General features: G+C 53.5%; 2 protein-coding genes across 2 annotated transcripts in view; both read left to right on the top strand.

The window, feature by feature from the left end:
• The first annotated feature begins 646 nt into the window (after positions 1–646).
• TAGLN2 (transgelin 2) lies at positions 647–8,268 on the top strand. Its single transcript, XM_010955624.3, has 5 exons — positions 647–804; positions 5,957–6,164; positions 6,646–6,820; positions 7,094–7,196; positions 7,475–8,268. Exons 2-5 carry the CDS (start codon positions 5,985–5,987, stop codon positions 7,614–7,616), a joined length of 600 nt encoding a protein of 199 aa, XP_010953926.2. The 5' UTR covers positions 647–804; positions 5,957–5,984; the 3' UTR covers positions 7,617–8,268.
• An 8,504-nt stretch (positions 8,269–16,772) lies between these two features.
• CFAP45 (cilia and flagella associated protein 45) overlaps positions 16,773–18,584 on the top strand; it is a 30,889-nt gene continuing 29,077 nt past the window's right edge. The window contains exon 1 of the mRNA XM_074349665.1: positions 16,773–17,504. The gene's annotated coding sequence lies outside the window, so the exon portion shown is untranslated. The remainder of the gene's footprint in view (positions 17,505–18,584) is intronic.

The following is an 18,584-nucleotide window of genomic DNA, read 5'->3' as shown; positions in this document are numbered from 1 at the left end:
GAACTCCACTGCTGGGTGTGGACTGGGACTCCACCCAGAGGGACTGCTCAACTGAAACCTGAAAACGGGGAGAGGGGAGCACTCCTTCAACCCCCAAACGATGCTCTCCTCCACTCTTAGAGACAGAAGAACTGCCAGCCTCCTCCTCCACCGAGGGTGGCTCTTCTGATTCCTCCAGGATTAAGGAGACATACCAGGTCACAGAGGAGATGAAGTGGAAAGGAGTCAAGTCTGAACCCTGAGTCCCAAAAGGGATCACGCCCCTTGGGCCCTGGGCAAGGAATGACCTCACTGTTCCTGCCCAGGCTTGAAGAAGGTGGGGTGTAAGACCACGCGCGGGAGCTGTCTTGGCCTGCAAGCCTCAATACTGTCACACCTTAGTCAGTTGGGGCGGGGGGCGGGGCGGGAGGGTGTCTTCCTGTGCCTCCGTTTACCTAACCACCCTTTTTAAACAGAGGCTTCTTCCCACATAAAAACGCCCACAGTCTTGCGCTAACCTAGGCAGAAAGTTCATGGGCTCTGGAGTGATGGTAGAGGTTCTCAAGAGTGCAGGCCATTGTCGCTGCCTGCGTAGACGCAGGCTCTTCAGATCCTTTAATCCAGGTTCTGGTCCCCCATCCCTCTCTTAAGCACTGCCTTCGGCTTCTGCACTGCGGCTCCTTTAAACCTTCCCAGCCCTTGCCCCGCCCCTGGTCCGCCCCGTCCGAGGCGGGAGCGCGCTGAAAACCCCCGGCCCGGCCCGGGGAGCTCCACTCGCGCTGCAGCCCCCGCCTTGAGTACGCAGCTCTCCCGCCTGCGTGAACCGTGAGTAGGAGGGAGGGGCGGGTGGGGCCAGTGTGCGTGTCGCGGGTCTGGCGGTCGGCTTTGTGCGCGGTCTCTAGACAGCAAGAAGCCGGTGCTTGAGACTTGCTCCAGTGAGCTTGGGGATCAAGGGCTGGGAGGCAAGGGTCCGATGACTGCTCTGCCCCGCCCCGGCTTGTCAGATCTGTCCCTCAGCCCTGACCCGGCATTGTTGAGCGATGAGGTCAGGCAGTGTTGCGAGTGCATAGACGGGGCGTCCGTCCGCAGCAGGGACTCGGGGACTGCGCCCCAGCCGCCTGCTCCAGCTCCGGCTCCTCGCTGGAGTGAGGAAAGGGGGGCATCAGGGATTACCAGGCTGACCCCGAGTGACGGAGCTTACAGGGTCCCGGCGCCCACTCTGGCCAGCTCCTCGCCACCGGGGCTTCCCGCGCGACCCTTCACTTCCTGGTTCCAGGAGCACGTGTGGGTGCTACCTGCCCTCTGCGTCCCCGAGGCAGTCCTTTCTGTTCATCCTCCTGCAGCCTTTTTGGGAGAGGACTCGGGAGTCGCGGGTTGGGACGAGGAGGCTTCGTGCGCAGGTCCCGCAGTGGCCTGGCCTTCCCGGGTTCGGCGGGAGTTGAGGGTCCAGTCGCCTCCAGAAGAGTCTCCGGATCTCGAACATCTGGGAGACTGCAGCCCTGACTGCGCCCCGGGGTGCTCTGCCTGTAGGAGGTGGTATTGGGATAGAATGGCTGCTTTCCAGGCCTCCAGCCCCTACAGGAGCCGATGCCCCCACCCTTTGCCCCCTGCTGCTGGGAAAGTCGGTGGTGGCCGCGGGCGGGCGGGCAGGCGGGCTGCCCAGACCACTGCGTCACCCCAGCGGCGGGCGGTGGGTGACTCATCCCGCAGTAACGGCCCAGGGCGTGGCGGCGGGGGGGGCGGCTGTGGAGGCCGGACCAGCGGGACCGGAAGTGGACTGCCGCCTTCCCCCGCTCTGCAGGCCTCCTGGAGTCTCCTGGAGCCGACACCGGGGTAGTTCTAGGGGAACCTGGTATTTGTGACTAGAAAGGGTTGGAAGTGAGCATGGACTGGTGTGGAGATCCGGTGTAGGAGGAGACCTGTGGCTCTCCTAGTTTTCTGACTTAGAACACCAGACAGCTCCTTGCCTCCAATTCCCCCATGTGATTTCTCCTTCCTAGTCCACGGGGAAGACTTAAAACTGCAGGGAAGGCCAAGGTAGGGTGGGGCTAGCAAGGCCCTACCCTTCCTATTATTAAGAAATAGTCTTTGTCCAACTGCAATTCTCACCACACCCCCAACACCACAGTCCCTCTTTTGCCCCCTGGGGATTGGCTTCCAATCCTTTCTCCCCCGCCCCATCCCTTCTCTCTCCAGGACTTTGAGGTGTGGGGTTCTCTGGCTCAGAATGTACCTTCTGTTCCCATTTCTCCTAAACTATAACCTTGAGTCTAACTTCTCTACTCCCAAACCTGTAACTTCCCCATCTCTTCCAAATCCCTCCATACCCTTCACAGCTGCTTCCTTGAGGAATCCTTTGCACCTGTCTTTACTGAGAACTGCCAAGAAGGGGCCCCTTTCCCAAGGATCGCACTTCTGTCCCTGGTGCTCGGAGCCTCCTCCCCACTCCTTCTGCGCTGAGTGGACGTTTCTTCCCAGTACCCCCACCCTGCCCCATTCCTGTGTTTGGTACACAGAAGCCATGGCAACAGCCCCCACCATACCCCTCCTCCCCGGTAAGCCTTGTGGCTTCCTGTTTGTGTAACTTCAGCTTTCTCTTCTGCTCACTGACTCTTTATAGTATGGGGGCTGCCCCAAGGCGACCCCTAAATCATGGGTCCCCCACCGTCCTGCTTCTGCCTACTCCCTGTAGCACTTCACTTCAGGGACAAGTACCCCCATTTTGCCCTTTCAAAATAGTCAGTGCCAACTCTGAATTGAGAAGTTCCCCTGTGCCCTCTCTGTACAATGAATGGAGAGTCCCTTTGTCTTCCCAATTGAACACCCCAGCCAGGAGCCCTCGAATCCTCCCACCCCCACCCCATGTCCGCCTTTTCTTTGGCGGAGGCCTAGGGTGGGGTGAGGTAAGCTTCCAGCCCAGGGTCTGGGTGGGGCTAAGGGCTGGGGTACCTTTTGTGGCTCCTCCCCTTTTCCCAACTATTGTAACCTTGTGAGTGGGGGTGAGGGCTGTTCCCACAGCTGTAGGCAGCTCTGGAGCTTAGGTTACTCACAGCCAACCCACCCCCCAAGTTGTTCAGCTGTCGTTTTCCCTTTGGATCCCCAGCTCTGGACACCTCCCACACAGCTTCCCCCGACCCCAGTAGGCAACTGGCTACCTTCCCTCCTTTAAGGGAGAGCCAGGGTAGGTCCCCTGGGTGCCACTCCAGCCCCAGCAGCCACAGCCCCTCGGCGCTGAGCTGCCTGTGGGGGTGGGCTGGCTGGGCCTGGCTGGGCCTGGCTGGGCCGCCTTCTCCCAGAGCTCTGCCTTATGGCTCCAGCACCTCAGGGTCTAGGGCAGTGGCCCCAGAGTGGAGCCGAGACACTGCAGCTGGAGGCTGTGACCTTGCCAGCTGTGTCCAGGCCCCAGAGTCGGGGAGGGGACTTCAACATTCACCCAGAGGTGGGTCTGGGAGGCCGAGTCTGTCCTGCCCATAGGTGACACTGGAGGGGTCAGGCCTTGGGCCTGCTCTCCTGGCCTCAGCCTGGTGTCCGGGTTGATCATTCTCCTGTCCTTTCTTTCCCTGGGCCGTAGTGATCCCTGGGCCGCAGGCCACTTGTGTCCCTGCAGACACAGCTCTGAGGCCCAGGTGACCACAGTGACGCTGCTCCCAGAAGTGAGGTCTGGATATTAGGCTGAGAAAAGGGGGCTTACTGGTGGCAGCAGCCTCTGGCCCCCTCTCCTTCCTTCCAAGTCTCCCAACCATGGCCCTGTGGGCCAAGGGTCACAGGCACACGGAGACTGAGTGGCGGCTAGCAGCTGGGGCTGGGCTAAGGGGAGGGAGCCTTGTCTCCCGCTCTCCACAGGCCTCAGCCGCCCCCTGCCCTCCCCCGCCGAGTGTGTGTGTGTGGCCGGTGGTGTGGGTCAAGGCTCAGACTGACATTTCTTTGGCCCAGCTTTCAGGTCGGGTGTAGTGGGGGTGGGTTGCTCTTAATGAGGTTTAAAAATAACTGATTTATGTGGACGATCTCTGCTGGCAATGTGCAGCTCGATAAGGCCGGTAGGAAGGAGCAGCCCTATTGGAGAGTGGGGGAGGGGCCTGGCCTGAGCCGCACCACCTCTGAGGCCCCTGGGAGCCGGCTGAGAGGTGTGAAGGGGTTTGAGGCAACTGCTGACCCTGTGGCCTGCCCCAGGCCCATTGAGGGGGCGGTGGGGTTGTTCAACCTGCTGGGCGGGGGACCCAGCGAGCCAGAGTGACTTCATCCCTTAAGTCTGACCTGGCCTAAGGCCAGATATGGCGTGAGGGAGTGTCTCCTTTCCCTCTCCCTGAGCACAGGTGCCTGGCCGGAGGCGGCCCTTTTATGAACAATCAACAGGCTCTAACAGAGCAGAAAGAAAGCCCATCAGGGAGGGGCCAGGGCCAGAAGTGGGGTCCTGTCCCTCCTCTGGTGCTGGCTCCCCCTTGGCAAGGATAGCATTCCCAGGACAGGGCCCTGGGTGCGGGACCTAGGCAGGAGGTGGTGGGTGGGGACAGACTGCCCACAGCAAGGTGCTGCCAACCCAGGCCAGTGGTCAGGAAACAACCCAGTTCTTCCTAACCGAGGTCCTCCAACTAGCCCTCCTGCGTATCTCCCCATCTCTCCCTTTCTTCCCAGGTTTCCCTAAAAATACCCTCCAAGGCTCCTGGATTAGTGCCCTATCCCTGCTGTAACCAATTATCGCAAACTTGGTGACTTAAAGCAACGCACATTTAATATCTTGCAGTTCTAGAGACCCTGCAGAGGTCTCACTGGCTAAAATCAAGGTATTAGCAGTGCTGCATTCCTTTTGAGCAGCTTAGGGGAGATTTCATTTCCTTGTGTCTTTCAGCTCCTCGAGGCCACCTGCATTGCTTGGTTCACGGCCCGAGACTCTCCAACCTTGACTTCCTTCTCACTTCTCCCTCTCTGACTTGCCTGCCTTCCTCTTTCACTTATAAGGAGCCTTGTTGTGAGCACATTGGGCCCCCTGGGTGACCCAGGGGACTCTCCCTGGTAACTATCTCAAGATCCTTAATTCAATCACATCTGTGAAGTCCCTTTTGCCATATAAAGCAACAGTCATAGGTTCTGGGAATTAGGGCATAGACACCTTTTGGGGCAGGAGGGGAATTATTCTACCTACCACAGCTTCCAGAAAGGAAAGGAGAATATTGGCTGGTTTCTCATGGGAAATTCCTTTTGCCTGCTAAAATCTGTTAAGGGCCTATTCAGACCTACCTCTTCCAGGAAGCCCTCCAGGCTGCTTCTGCCCATACTCCTCTCTGAATTCCTACAACATATGGTCTGACTGTGTAGTTTAATATTTGTCATGTACAACTCTTACCTTTTCATATGTGCATGTGCTTTTACTTTGTCTCTCTGATGGCACTATGGGCAACTTTGGGACCAAGGACTTCTGTCTCTTCCACAATCCCCAGCACGCATCGTGGGTGCTCAATGAAAACCCAGTGGCTGATCGAGGGGAGTCTTCTAGCTCCTGGCATAGATTTCCCAAGCTACTCCATATTCTCCCCAAGTCATTCTCCTTCCCAGAGCTGGAAAAAACAGGGCTGGGGTTAGAATGACCAGCTTGCATTTGCTAAAGTTGACCACCCTGAATGAGGGGCTGAGCCCTCAATCCTGGCCTCATTTACCCTACATTCTATTCCAGGGGGGTTCACACTTCATTCTGGTAGTGGAGCTGTTCAAATGAAATCTAATGGGAATTTAGACTATCAATAATACCAGGCTTAGGAGTGGGGGAACCCAGAGATGCCTGCGTGGTCCCTTAACACCTCCCAGAGTTTGAGCAGGGTGACTCTAGCCCATCCAGGGGTCCAGGTGAGATTTCCCTCCTTTGGCAGCTTTTCTCATCCTTGGGGCCCACCCTGGGAATACGGTGTACGTCCCTGTAGGCAGACTCCCGCACCCAACAGGCTGCAGAATGCTAACCACAGGCCTGGTTGTGTCCTCTTTCCAGCTCCCCACAGCCACCACCGCTCTTCAGAATGGCCAACAGGGGACCTGCCTACGGCCTGAGCCGAGAGGTGCAGCAGAAGATTGAGAAACAATACGATGTGGACCTGGAGCAGATCCTGATCCAGTGGATCACCACCCAGTGCCGCAAGGATGTGGGCCGGCCCCAGCCCGGGCGCGAGAACTTCCAGAACTGGCTCAAGGATGGCACGGTGAGAGCTGGGGCGTCTCCAACCGGAAGTGTCTTGAGAGCGGGGCTGGGTCTGGGAGCCCAGGGATTGTCTCAGCTGAAGAACTGAGGGAACCCCTGTCCCAGGTGTTCCTGAGCTGGGTTGTCTTTATCATGCAAAAGGCCCCTGCTTTCCTCCCTCCTGCTGAGGGAGGTGTGAGGGTGCCTCCCCGTATCAGAAGCCCTGGGTGACACGGAGGAGGAGCTCTAAGGGGTGAGCTAGGGGAGGTGTGTTGTAGTCGGTGATCATCCTCCTTCCCAGAGCTGGAAAAAGCATGTTGGAGCAACGCTGGGCTCAGGCAGGGGGCTGGGCTGGAAGGAGCCTGAGGGTCACTCCAGGTAGAGTCAGAGCTGTCTCTGGTGGAAGAGGAACCTCTGGTTCACTTTGTCTGGTGCCGAGGGTGGTGCATTCTGATCTGTGGTGGGCATGGCCTCACCTCTGTACACCTGCTGTCCTCACCCAGGTGCTGTGTGAGCTCATTAACGGACTGTACCCCGAGGGGCAGGCCCCAGTGAAGAAGATCCAGGCTTCCACCATGGCCTTCAAGCAGATGGAGCAGATCTCCCAGTTCCTGCAGGCTGCCGAGCGCTACGGCATCAACACCACTGACATCTTCCAGACTGTGGACCTCTGGGAAGGTGGGCCAGGCAGGGCGCTGTCCACCAGAGGGCCAGACACTGGGCTGGGCCACCTCTTCCGGGGAGGACGGGCAGGTTTTTGGCACCTTGAGGACAAAGAGTGTTGTGTGTGTGTATGTGTGTGTTAATGGAGAAGTTGGTCATGTTGAGGAGCTGGGATGGAGAAGCGTGGGGAGACCAGGACTAAAAGAATTAGGAGCCTGGGCCTGCTGACTTAGTGATAGAGGTGGAGGCCTGGCATCTAGGACCAACGCACCCCCTTTCCCTTCCCAGGAAAGAACATGGCCTGTGTGCAGCGGACCCTGATGAACCTGGGCGGGCTGGCAGTAGCCCGGGACGATGGGCTCTTCTCTGGGGATCCCAACTGGTTTCCCAAGTAGGTGTTGCTAGGGCAGCCCAGGCCCTGCCCATTCCCGCCCCTGGAAAACGCCCTTTACAAAGCACTTCCACGTTCCTGTCTCACTGCCCGCAACCTTCCCAGGATGGCCAAGGACTGTTCCTTTTGAGAGATGACGGTGGCTTCAGAGAGCTCAAGGCTCTCTCGGGCAGAGCTGATGCCAGCACTGGAGCCCACAGAAAGCCTGTGTTCTGTGCAGGGAAGGCATTTACTGGGGCAACCTCCACCCTCCTAACCCGCCCTCCCTTTTCCCCCAGGAAATCCAAGGAGAACCCTCGGAACTTCACGGACAACCAGCTGCAGGAGGGCAAGAATGTGATTGGGTTACAGATGGGGACCAACCGTGGGGCGTCTCAGGCAGGCATGACCGGCTACGGGATGCCACGCCAGATCCTCTGATCCCGCCCGCAGCCCTGCCCCTGCCCGCCGTGAATGGTTAATATATATATATTTTTTTTAGCAGTGACATTCCCCAAGAGCCCCAGAGCTCTAACGCTCCCCTCTGCCAGGGTGGGGGCCTGGCCTGTCTCCTCTGAGGGGGGAGGCGATCGTGGCCTCCCCACTGTGCTTACTAATACATTCCCTTCTCCAAAACCACCGAAACTGGACCAACTGGCCTCTTTTCCCCCTGGGACCAAAATTGATTTGGGAGGGGGTGTTCACCCCCCTCGCCCTGACATACCTCTTCTCTGTCCTCTGTCCTGTCCTCCCCCTAAGCTCAGTGCCCTAATCCATTCCTTGGCTGGAAGGGGGTGGGGGATCAGGGGTGCTGCCCGATGGCCTTCTTGCCACAACTCTGCCTCACCCGCAGCCGTGGCTGCAGGGACTTAGTTGACGGGGAGGGGCCTGTGGCGGCTGCCACCCTGGCCCCAGCTGGACTACACTCACCACGCTTCTGAGGCAGCCTGCCCTGGCAGAGGCCCTCTGGCTTCTCATGTTCCATTCCTCTTGCTGTGGCTAAGGGGTGGGGGTGAGGGCTGCCCACCATGGGCTGGGGCTTAAAGAATCTGAATTTGCTGATTTAAATAAAGCATCTCTGTCTTTTTTTGGATGGACTCTGGCTGTGTCTGGGGCCACAGGGCCCACTGTTGGGAAGGGAGGAATGTAGAGGAAGTGCAGGGACTGGTTCTGGGAAAGAGGGCTTTGAGTTGGAAGGTTGCAGGCACCTCCCCATCTTCGATTTCCTTCCCATCCTTTCTCTCTCTTGGTTTATTTTTACTTATTTTTTGGTTGGGGGAGGTAATTAGGTTTATTTATTTATGTTTAGAGGAGGTACTGGGGATTGAACCCAGGACCCTGTGCATGCTAAGCATGTGCTCTACCACTTGAGCTGTATCCTCTCCTCTTCTCTCTTGGTTTGGGTGAGGGTAGGTTGGGGTTGAGAAGAGACAGGCCCTCACAGCTGCCCTGGGGCTAGAAGCCATGATGGCAGGATGTGTGGTCAGTGTCCACAGGGAGATGGGGCCCTCGCCTACCCACATGCTCCTCCCAGCCAGAAGAGCTCCCAGCCACTGCACAGGGTGGGGCTGGTTGTCCATACAGCCCTGAGTCCTGGCAAGTCTCTGGGTGGGAGGCCTCTCTGGCAGGTGTGGAGCAAGGTGGCCTCTGTTGGAGCTGGCCAGACCACCTCAGAGGCCAAAGGCCAGCGCTTATGGTGAGGAACTGGTGAGCTGGGGAGCGAGCAGAAAAGAGCTGGTAGTGATGGCTGGAGGGGAGGAAGACTTGTTGACCATCCCAGGCACTTGCAAGCTGCCTGCTGGCAAGAGCCTAGCCGTTCTTCTAGGTGAGTGGTCTTGGACCAAAATAATTTTGGGGTCAGGTTGTCCTGCGCTCCTAACCCCGAACAAGACATTCATGCTCCACCTGGAGTTTCCAACCCCATGGCCTCCCCATCAGACCCTGTGTCTTCCTAGAAACCCTAGGCCAGCCCTCACTTCAGCTCCCACCCCCATCAGCCAGCCGCAGGGCCTGGCCTCCATTGTCTTTCTCCCCCTTTCTACTTCAGGGCATCTGTTTCCCTAGGAGGGGAAAGCCGCAGCATTGTGCCTGAGGGTGACAGATTGTGCAGTTGTGGATAACCAGAGAGCTTTCATTCTTCTTCCTCCCATCCCTCTGTGGCTCCCTCTGCCGAGACACACCTACTGCGTGTCAGGCCCCAGGCCTGTGCTGTCCATTAGCCTTGAGCTCAGCGGCTCCCGCCCCATCTAAGCCCCACACCACAGGCGAGATGATATTTGCTTGCTTGCTGTACTGCCTTGGGCTGTGGCACAGATAAGATAGGCTGCGGCCTATGTGCAAATTCCCAGGGGTTTAGCTGACACTCCACCCCTTTATCTCTGCCTGGAAGGCTTCTGGAATGCCAGTAAGGGAGAGTGATGTCACTGCAGAAACAACATTGAATTTACTGATATTTAAACTAAGAAAAAAACCCATTCGCACCCTTCTCTGGTTTAACTATTCATAGCTATAGAATATTGGCTGCGCGCCTCAGGACTTTCTGAGACTAGCCTGCCAGAGCCAAGGCAGAGCCGCTGCCTTCTCCGGGCGGGTTCCCACTGTGGCTCATGAGGTGGATGGTACTGCATTATGTCCCTCATTTTGTTTCCAGATTTTTGCCGAAATAGCCTCCATACCCCGCTTACTGAATTGAGACTCGAGGACAGAGTTTTGGATGAAGTAGAAAAGGCAGCTTTATTTATTTGCCAGGCAAAGGAGGTCACATGGGCTAATGCCTCTAGGACAGTGAGCCATCTTCGTGGCTGCAGCCATCACCACTGTGAGGCACCTCCGTGTCTCCCCTCAGTCCATCTCGCTGCAGGTTCAGCTAAAGGGCCTCCACTGACACCTCAATATTTGGTTTTGTTGTCTGTCTGCTTTGTAGCATTTTGTTCCATCTGAGGTCACAGTTGCGTCCCTACTTTGGCCCCTCGCATCTCCCCTGGCCCTCCCTCGGGCCCTGGAGCCCGGAATGGATCCCAGCCCTGGGATTAGAGTGGCACCACGTCTCCTGCCATCTCCTAGCAACTCATTCCCCACACTGGTGTGTCCTGACCCTCTGTGCCTGCGGGACAGTTCCTGCTGCCCCGAACAACCTCCCTTTCAAGGGATCACCATGGCTCGCTCCTCTCTCTCCTTCAGGTCTTTGTTCAAATGTCACTTCCCAAGTATGGCCTTCCCTGGCCACTCCATTTAAAACTGCACACTCCACCCTCAGTCTGCACCCCATCCTCCTCCCCTGCTTTCTCCTATCACCACCTGATACTCAATATATTTTACTTTTTTATTTTCTGTCTCCACCCATAGAATGTACACTCTGTAAGGGCAGGCGTGTGTTGGTTTTGTTGATGTAGAGTAATGCCTGGAATGTTGTAGGTGCTGGATAAATATTTGTTGAATGAAAGAATGAATGAATGAACAAATGTCACACTACCCTCACTCTCCCAAATCCCCTTGCCTGGTGCCCAGCCAGCCCAAGTTCTCAGCGACCCAGTCTGTCATTGGATCTGAGATGGAACCAGCTGTCTGTCAGTTTCCAATGCTCCTCATTGTTCATTTCCAAAAGGTAAAAACCTGAGAAGCCAGTTCTCCCTACAACAGAACGGAGGTTGGGAAGGGAGTGGAGAGTGGTTTGTGTGCTCTGGGCAAATTGAAGGTGCATTGAATATTTGGCAGAAAAAATGGGAGGCCAGGAGGAGGAGATAGGAGCCAACTTTGGTTCATTTACTCCTTGCCTTCAAACTTGAAGCAGAAAATCACTGTGGAGGTAAAGGGAAAGTAGGCTTGGCCCGTGGTGGTTACTGGGAAGGAGAGTTGGAGAAGAAAGGCAGAGAGGAAGAGGAGGAGGAGCAGGAGAGGGGCGGGAGGAGGTGGGGGAGAAGGAAGAGGGCTTCAGAGTGTGGCTCAGTTCTGTGCCATCTATTTCTGTGCACTGTGCACACTCAGGTGTATGAGAACTTCCAGGACCAGGGCTCAGGGCGTGCAGGTTGGAGGAGATGAATCTGTGACTGTGCGTGGAGGCTGCCTTTGTGTATGTGTTTACCAAGAACTGAGGACTGTGGGTGCAGAGAGGTGTGTGTCCGGTGTGTGTAGGCAGAGCGTAAGTGTCTGAGCATTTGTACATGGCCCCATGGAGAACAGTATGTCCGTTCCTCCTGTGCAGCCCAGGGAGGCATTTGAGAGCTTGGCAGAGGGCCCACGGAGCCGTGGAACAGGGAAAGGGCTGGACAGGAGGCCCCAGGGAGGGAACAATACAGGGCCTGGGATTAAATTTGTTGAAGAGAAGGCTAAAGGGTAAATTAATGACTGTCTCCTTGCAAAGAAACAAGAGTTAGTCCCAGTGGCTAGGGAGGTAGATTAAAAGAAAATGCACTGAAGTTGCACCTAGGGAAATTTAGGTCAGACGAGGAAAAATGATCCTCTTGACTCTGAGGCAGTATTAGCCTCTGGACTCTCTTAAGGGTCAAGAGGAATGTCTTTCAATAATAGGACAAATCTCATCTTCTTAATGTGGAAAATGGGCAATTCTGCCTGGGAACACTCATACACACACCCATTTTTTCTTTCATGTATTCATTCATTCAACAATTATCGGGGTTCTCCCTGCCAGGCCTTAGGGGGGACATGAAGATTATTAATACATGATCTCTTTGCTCCAAAAGTGCATAGTCCTGTAGGGGAGATGAAGTATGGATAGGAGCCATGATAATTCAGGAAGCCAGTGATAGGTGCCTTTGGAGAAACGCAAATAGGACTCTTCGGGAAGATCACTCACCAACCTCCTGCAGCCCCAGATCATTTCTGGAGTAGAGGCTGGTGGTGATGTCATGGTGAGCTGAGGCTGCATATCTCAGGGATCCTCTCCACACACACCCCTACCCCAGTCTGCCCAGGGGAGTGGGGCTGCTGGCTGGTGAGGGTGGGGGATACCCCTCTGGGAAAAGGAGCAGTCATTGGCTCTGTGGTCAGAGGTCAAATTTCAGTGGGGGTGGAGGGGCTACTCTTTTCCTGCCTGGAGTGGGGGTGGGCAAAGAGGCCTGAGTCAGGGTGAGAACCAGGGATTGGGTGGGGACAGATCAACATCACTGGTGGATGGTGAGTGGAGAGGGACCATACGAACATTTCCCTAGACACTGGGGCTGTCACATCATCTCACCCCACTGTTGGTAGGGCCTGAATTTTGAGTTGTGTTTCTATTAGAGAAACGTGGCTCAGTGTGCAGCTGAACCATCACGGAGATGGTGATGATGGTGATGTTGACAATTCACTACCATGTTTCTGCTAGTCCCTGTGCTAAGAACTTTACCTGTATTTTGTATTTATTCTCTATTTCAAAAAATATTTGTTTAGCACCTGTTCCAGGTGAGGCATCTACTGGGTGCTAGGGGATACAGCAGTCAACAAGGCAAATATAGTCTGTTTCCTCCTGGGAGGAGCTAGAAGAACAGAGAGCCAATTGTAGTATCATGTGACTTGTGGCCACGCTAAAGGGAGTCTAGATGAAAACCCTCAGGAGGGGACTTGGCCCAGCCTTGTTGGGGGGGTGCTTAGTGGCATCAGTGAAGATTTCTGAGAGATAGTGAGGTCTGCACTGAGAGTTTAAGGATAATTAGAAACATGAGGGAGAGGCCAGTGGTGGCGAGGAGGACAGTGCTCTCAGCAGCGGTGTGGCATGGGCTGGAGGTGGGGATGTGCAGGGCTGAACGGTAGAACTGGGTGTGTTTAGAGGTGGGAGGGGTGGGTCTGAGAAACACACATCATCAGAGGGGCTTCAATGTCGAATGAAAAATTTAAGACCTTTCATTAAGGACAGAGGGAGCCACAGAAGGATTTTAAGTAGGGTGATGAAGAGATGAGAGTTGAGTTTTAATTTAGATAATTTCCTTAGGCTGCAGGGTAGAGAATGGTCCAGGTTTGGAGAAGACAGATGAGTGAGGCAGGATGACTCCAGGAGGTTACTGCTGTAGTCCAGGCGGAAGTGAGAGCGGCCTGGGGAAGGAGGGCCAACGGGGTTGGAAATAAGACACTGGATTTCAAAATTGCTCAGTACTCTGTGCAGAGGGAAAAAGGGGGAGAGGGACCCAGAAAGACTGGCTTCTGGCTTCAGCAATTAAGCAAACAGTGTCTGTCGCTGGGATGGAAATCCAGGAGAAAGGGGCTTGACCGCCACCACAAAACAGTATTCCCTCCCATTGTACAGATGAGGAAATTGAGGCTAAGAGAGCAAAAGTAACTTACAGAACCCAGCAGGTGGCTGAACTGGGATTTAACCTTCTGGCAGAAGAAGTCTAAGCTAATTGCTCCCCACATTGTGGAGCTCCCCGGCTTGATGGTTGACCCCAGGGCAGGGTGCAGCTTGCAGCCAGCGTGAACTGTGGTTTTTCAGTGGGTAGAGGCCAGGGCCACAGAGAGGAAGAGAGAGGTCAGGCCTGAGAAGAGATACAGGAAGTTCAACTCTACAGCAGCCACCTGCTCCCTTACACCAAGGCAAATGGAGGTCTGGCAGCTCCAGAAAGGAACTGGTGGTGTGACCCTGAGGTCCAGCCCCTGATCTTCCAACTTGGGGTTTCTGTCCTCAAGGCTCCTGGACCTTTTTGAAGACCCCCTGACAGCCCAACATCTCCCTCCAGCAATAAAAGCTACCACAACCACCAGGACGATATCTGAGAGGTATACTTTCAAGGCACTTTTAAATCTATTAATTCCAGGGAGACTTGTCACCTCTTGGGAAGACTTGAATATTTTTACACCTTTGGAGAGAAGAGAGAAATGGAAACCTAGAGACTGGAAGTGATGGGCCAGGGCTCCAGGGTTCTTGAGAGCAGAAATCAAACCTTATTTGTCTTCATATGGCTCATGGTTCTCAGAACAGTTGTACTAGACCCAGAAGGGACTCAGCCAAGTTCATGGTTTTGAATTGGTTCTACATGTACTAGAATCCCGGTCTCTGGTTGTTCACTGCATGTTCAAAATGTCCATGTCAAGCAGCCCTGGAGATGGGGCTGTCTGAAGACTCTAGCAGACATAGGATGGTTGGGATGCCTCAAGCCCCATCCTGTATCTTCCCCCAACTCTGCCACCCTTCAAGTGACATCCTCAGACTGCCAGCATTGGAATCACCTGGGCTGCTGGTTTGAAATACAGATTCTGTTAGTCCTACTAGACTCATTAGGCTGGAAGTCTGTGGTGGAGGTGCCGGGGACAGTGCCTTGAATTTGCATTTGAAACTGGCGTCTCCCATATTTTTTAGGCAGCGCTGTCCTCAGAGATTCAGAGAGAAGTTTCTCCAACAAGAAAATTGAGGTCTGAGCAAGTCCTGGCTGATGCCTTGAATGGGAGTTGTCCCCACCCCCTCCCTGCACTGTTTGGTGACTGTGGCTGGGTTGCCAAGGGAACCAGGCTGTGTAACTTCCTGGCTTTGGCGGTTTTCCCCTTCTTGGCCTTATCTCAGCATCCGCCACCCAGTCCAGGGCCCGTGCGGGTCACGTAGGAGGGGAAGCTTGTGCCAGGCGTGTGGAGGCATGTCCAGGGCACCAGGGCAATGCTGGCCCAAGGACCTGGGGCGAGCAGGAGGGTGGAGATGAGGTTTTGAAGAAGGTGGGGAGGCTGCAGATTTGTTAATGTCTTTCTCCTTGGCCTGAGGTTATCTGCCCAGTAGGAGTGTGGCCAGGTAGAGGGGTTGCAGGGATGACGTAGTATGGGGTTCTCTCTGCCACTTCTCTGGAGCTGCAGCATTCATGCACTGCTCCCCCCTCTCTAGGGGGTTTGGGGGGGAAAGTTATGTGCTAATATCAGAAGGTGATTTTGCCCTCCTGGTCTGTGCCCTCTCCTTCCCTCCCTCCTGCTCTAGACCCAGGGCCTCCAGCCAAACGCAGGCAGCATCTAGCAGTCCCTACTTCCACTCCCACCCTAACCTTCTTCCTCCCCCTCTTTCCCTCCACCCCTGCTCTTCCCCTGGAGCTCACAGTCTTTCTCCTTGGCCTTGAATTTCTTCTTGCTCCTCAAATTCTCCTCCCCTACCTGATCTCTCAGGCTGTAGCAGGAAGACCCTTCAATTTTTAAGAACAAGCAAGCAAGAGAGTTTTGAAAGAAGCAGGCAGGCAGCAAATTCCTGGAGTAAAATAATTCATGCATTTAAGTATTTATTTATGTTTTAAGCCATCCTTTGTTTTAGAAAGACTTGAGGCAATTTTGAGAGTTCAAGTATTCCAGGAAGAGGGGGTCGGGTCGTGAAATAGCCTCTCAGGCATCCTTGCAACTGAAAGGATTTACAGTCTGATTCCTGGTCGTGTTTATACTACACTGAGGACAAAGACATTCCCCCCACCCCATAATATCCCCCTGCTCAGCGGAAAGGAAGAGGGAAGAGAACCACCAGGCACTATGCAAACTGATTTCTGAGCCTGGTCTGCTTTTCACAGCACCTCTCTTTTGGGCTATTACCCATTTCACAGATGAGGATATAAGGCCAGGTGGTTAGGCAGGTTACTGACGGTCTCTCAGCTGTAAGTGGCTGAGCCAGGGGTCAAACTCTGCTGGTCCGACTCCAAAATCAGTCACTACTTTCTTTTTCGCTATGCTGTCTTAGGAGCACAAGCAACTCACAAAAGAACTCCTTCCAGGCTGTCCTCCTCGATAGAATTGTGGGCTAGCTACCAGCCTAGGAAATGGTGCTTTACTGAGACCTGAACAGGCATCTTAGGGTTCCTGTCACCGGCAGGTGTCCCCCCTTAAGATGGGAGCGGAAGCTGCTTTGTAGAGGCAAGTCCAGAGGAAGGATGTTGGGGGTCTCTATCCTGGGGAACTGCCAGGCTGAGCGTAGCAAAGGAGTTTGGAGGAAACATGAGTGCCGTAGACCACCGCCAACCAACATCTCCATGAGCTTAACGCCCTCTTCTACAGGAACGTGGAAGCCCCATCTCTTTTGCCTATAAACACAAAATGCCGCAAGCCCTATCAGTAAACAGAGAATGCTGTGGCCATCAAGTCATCGGCTGCTACTGCCAACTCAGGATGCAGACAAGCAGGCTGCCTGGCCTCTGAGCCACCCCTAACTGAGGGGACTCAGAGTGTGAAAGGACAGATACTGGCCCTGGATAGCTAGGTGCTTGTCAAAGGAATGATTTCTATGAGCCCAGACATTTGCTCCCTCCCATACATAGAAAAAGGCTAAATTCTTTAACTTGAGATGTCTAGTTTTCTTTAGTTAATGCTAATCTTTTAATGTTCTGACTACCTGGTCTTAATTGTAAAACTCCTATATATCCTGGCTTGTCCCCTACCTTTTCAGAACAGTCCCTCAGAGCAATCTGGGAGGCTCTCATCCCAGGCTTGAAGGGGTTTGAGACCTCAAAAATGTCCGCTGAATACAACTCTCAACTTTTAGGCTGTGCATTTATTTCAGTCGACATGCGCATTGTACACATGTGGCCCTGCTACCCCCAGTCCACACCCAGACCCAGCACCTCTGATCCCTGTGAGAGAAAGAGAGAGAGAGAGAGAGAGAGAGAGAGAGAGAGAGAGAGAGAGAGAGAGAGAGAGAGAGAGAGAGAGAGAGAGAGGAGAGATAGACAGAGTGAGTGAGAGACAGGGAATCAGCCTCCTTTCTCACTGCTCTTAGACGGAGACACGCTCTATTGAGAGGCCAGACTTTTCATATTAACCAAATGGCTCCTCTGGGTCCAGTCTCCCAGGCTCCTCCCATTTAAATGTGCTTATTCATCTCAGAGTCAAAATTCCTAACCCTTCTGCCTCAGCCAGTGTGGGGAGCATCTCAGGAGAACAGCGGGGTGGGGCCTGCCTGACCCAGCGCCTGGGAAGGCCTCAAAGCCCAGAGGGGTGAGGAGGAGCTGTGGGACCCAGCGCAGCCCCCGGCGCCCTGCTCCCAGGCACCCAGCACCTCTCCTGGCTCTGGGCTCCTGGCCCCCGGCCAGCAATCCAGGGGGTTTACTCGGAGACTTCTCTGGGAGTGGCGACTCTGTAGGAAGGGTCAGGCAGCCGGAGGTGGGGTTAGGGCTGGGCAGAGAATCCGGATCTGCCCTCTTCCTCCGGTGGCTGCAGCCTCTTAAACCTCTATTGTTCTCATCCCTCCGCTTGCTGGGCACTGAGAGGGCTGAACATGGGGCAGAGCTGAGGAGGAGGGTGAAATGAGAGCTTGGGCTTTGGGGTAGAAGGAAGACCCCAAAGATGCACAGCAAGTAGAAAAGAGAGGAAGAAAAGGAAGGGCACTGCGGAGAATGTGGAAGAGGACGGTGAGGGCAGGAGTGGGCGGAGCGCAGCTGAGATCCGGAGGTGAGAGCAGGGGCACCGCCCCAGCCCCATCGGGCACGTCTGAGCATCTGAGCCAAGTTCTAATGCGAAGGGAAAGGTTGCCTCCCTACTTATCAGGGGTGGAACTGAGTTTTGTGAGGCCTGAAGCTTATAGAATTTTGGAATCCCTGTTTAAGAAAAACAGTACAAAATTAGCTACAGGAGTAAATATTTATTTAGAATAATGGCACAACAAATTATACGTTTAAAAAATCTGGCAAATACTATAAACATCATAACATCTGGAAGAATAACAAGACTTGTATGAATTCACTGCCTGAAACAACTCTAAAATAGTTTTTTTTAAATTTTTATTGAAATATAGTGGATTTACAATGTTAGTTTCATGTGTACAGCAATGCAATTCAGTTACACATATACCTACATATATATAGTTTAGATTCTTTTCCATTACAGCTTATTACAAGAAATTGAATAGTTCCCTGTACTATACAGTAGGCCCTTGTTTATCTGTTTTTTTTTTTTTTTATTTAGTGGTGTGTATCTATTAATCCCAAACTAATCCATTACCCATCTTCCCCTTCCTGGTAAACACAGTTTGTTTTTTATGTCTGTGAGTCTATTTCTGGTTTGTAAATAAAACCTAAAATAATTTTTACCCTTATCTTTTTTGCCTGCTTATTCTTTGTCTCTTCACACAACAGTGATTTTATGATATTACTTTATATAAAGAGAATAGAGCAATAATTCAGTTTTTCTGCTGGCATGATTTTGATCAAATACTTTTATTATTGATAGATTAGCATATTTCTTTCATTTCAGTTTCCTGGTAAAGTCATATAAACTTTTTGATTGCTGTCAAATTTGGGAAAATCTGGGAAGATTCTTTCTTATATAAGTTGAAGGATTTCAGGACATTGTTCAGAAATTAATCTAAAGTATTCTTTGAGTTGATGTTACTCATTGACCAGATTGTCATAGGTCCTCATTTTAATGTATTAAATGTGAGTTTCAAGCAATCTCCACCAATGTCAGTGTTTTATGTCAAATCAATAAGAAATTTAATATTTTCCTAATATGTTGATATGATTTTCTCCCCCT

This window comes from Camelus bactrianus, chromosome 21, assembly GCF_048773025.1.
Source record: "Camelus bactrianus isolate YW-2024 breed Bactrian camel chromosome 21, ASM4877302v1, whole genome shotgun sequence".
Classification (NCBI taxonomy): domain Eukaryota; kingdom Metazoa; phylum Chordata; class Mammalia; order Artiodactyla; family Camelidae; genus Camelus; species Camelus bactrianus.
This window is presented reverse-complemented; position numbering and strand designations above follow the sequence as displayed.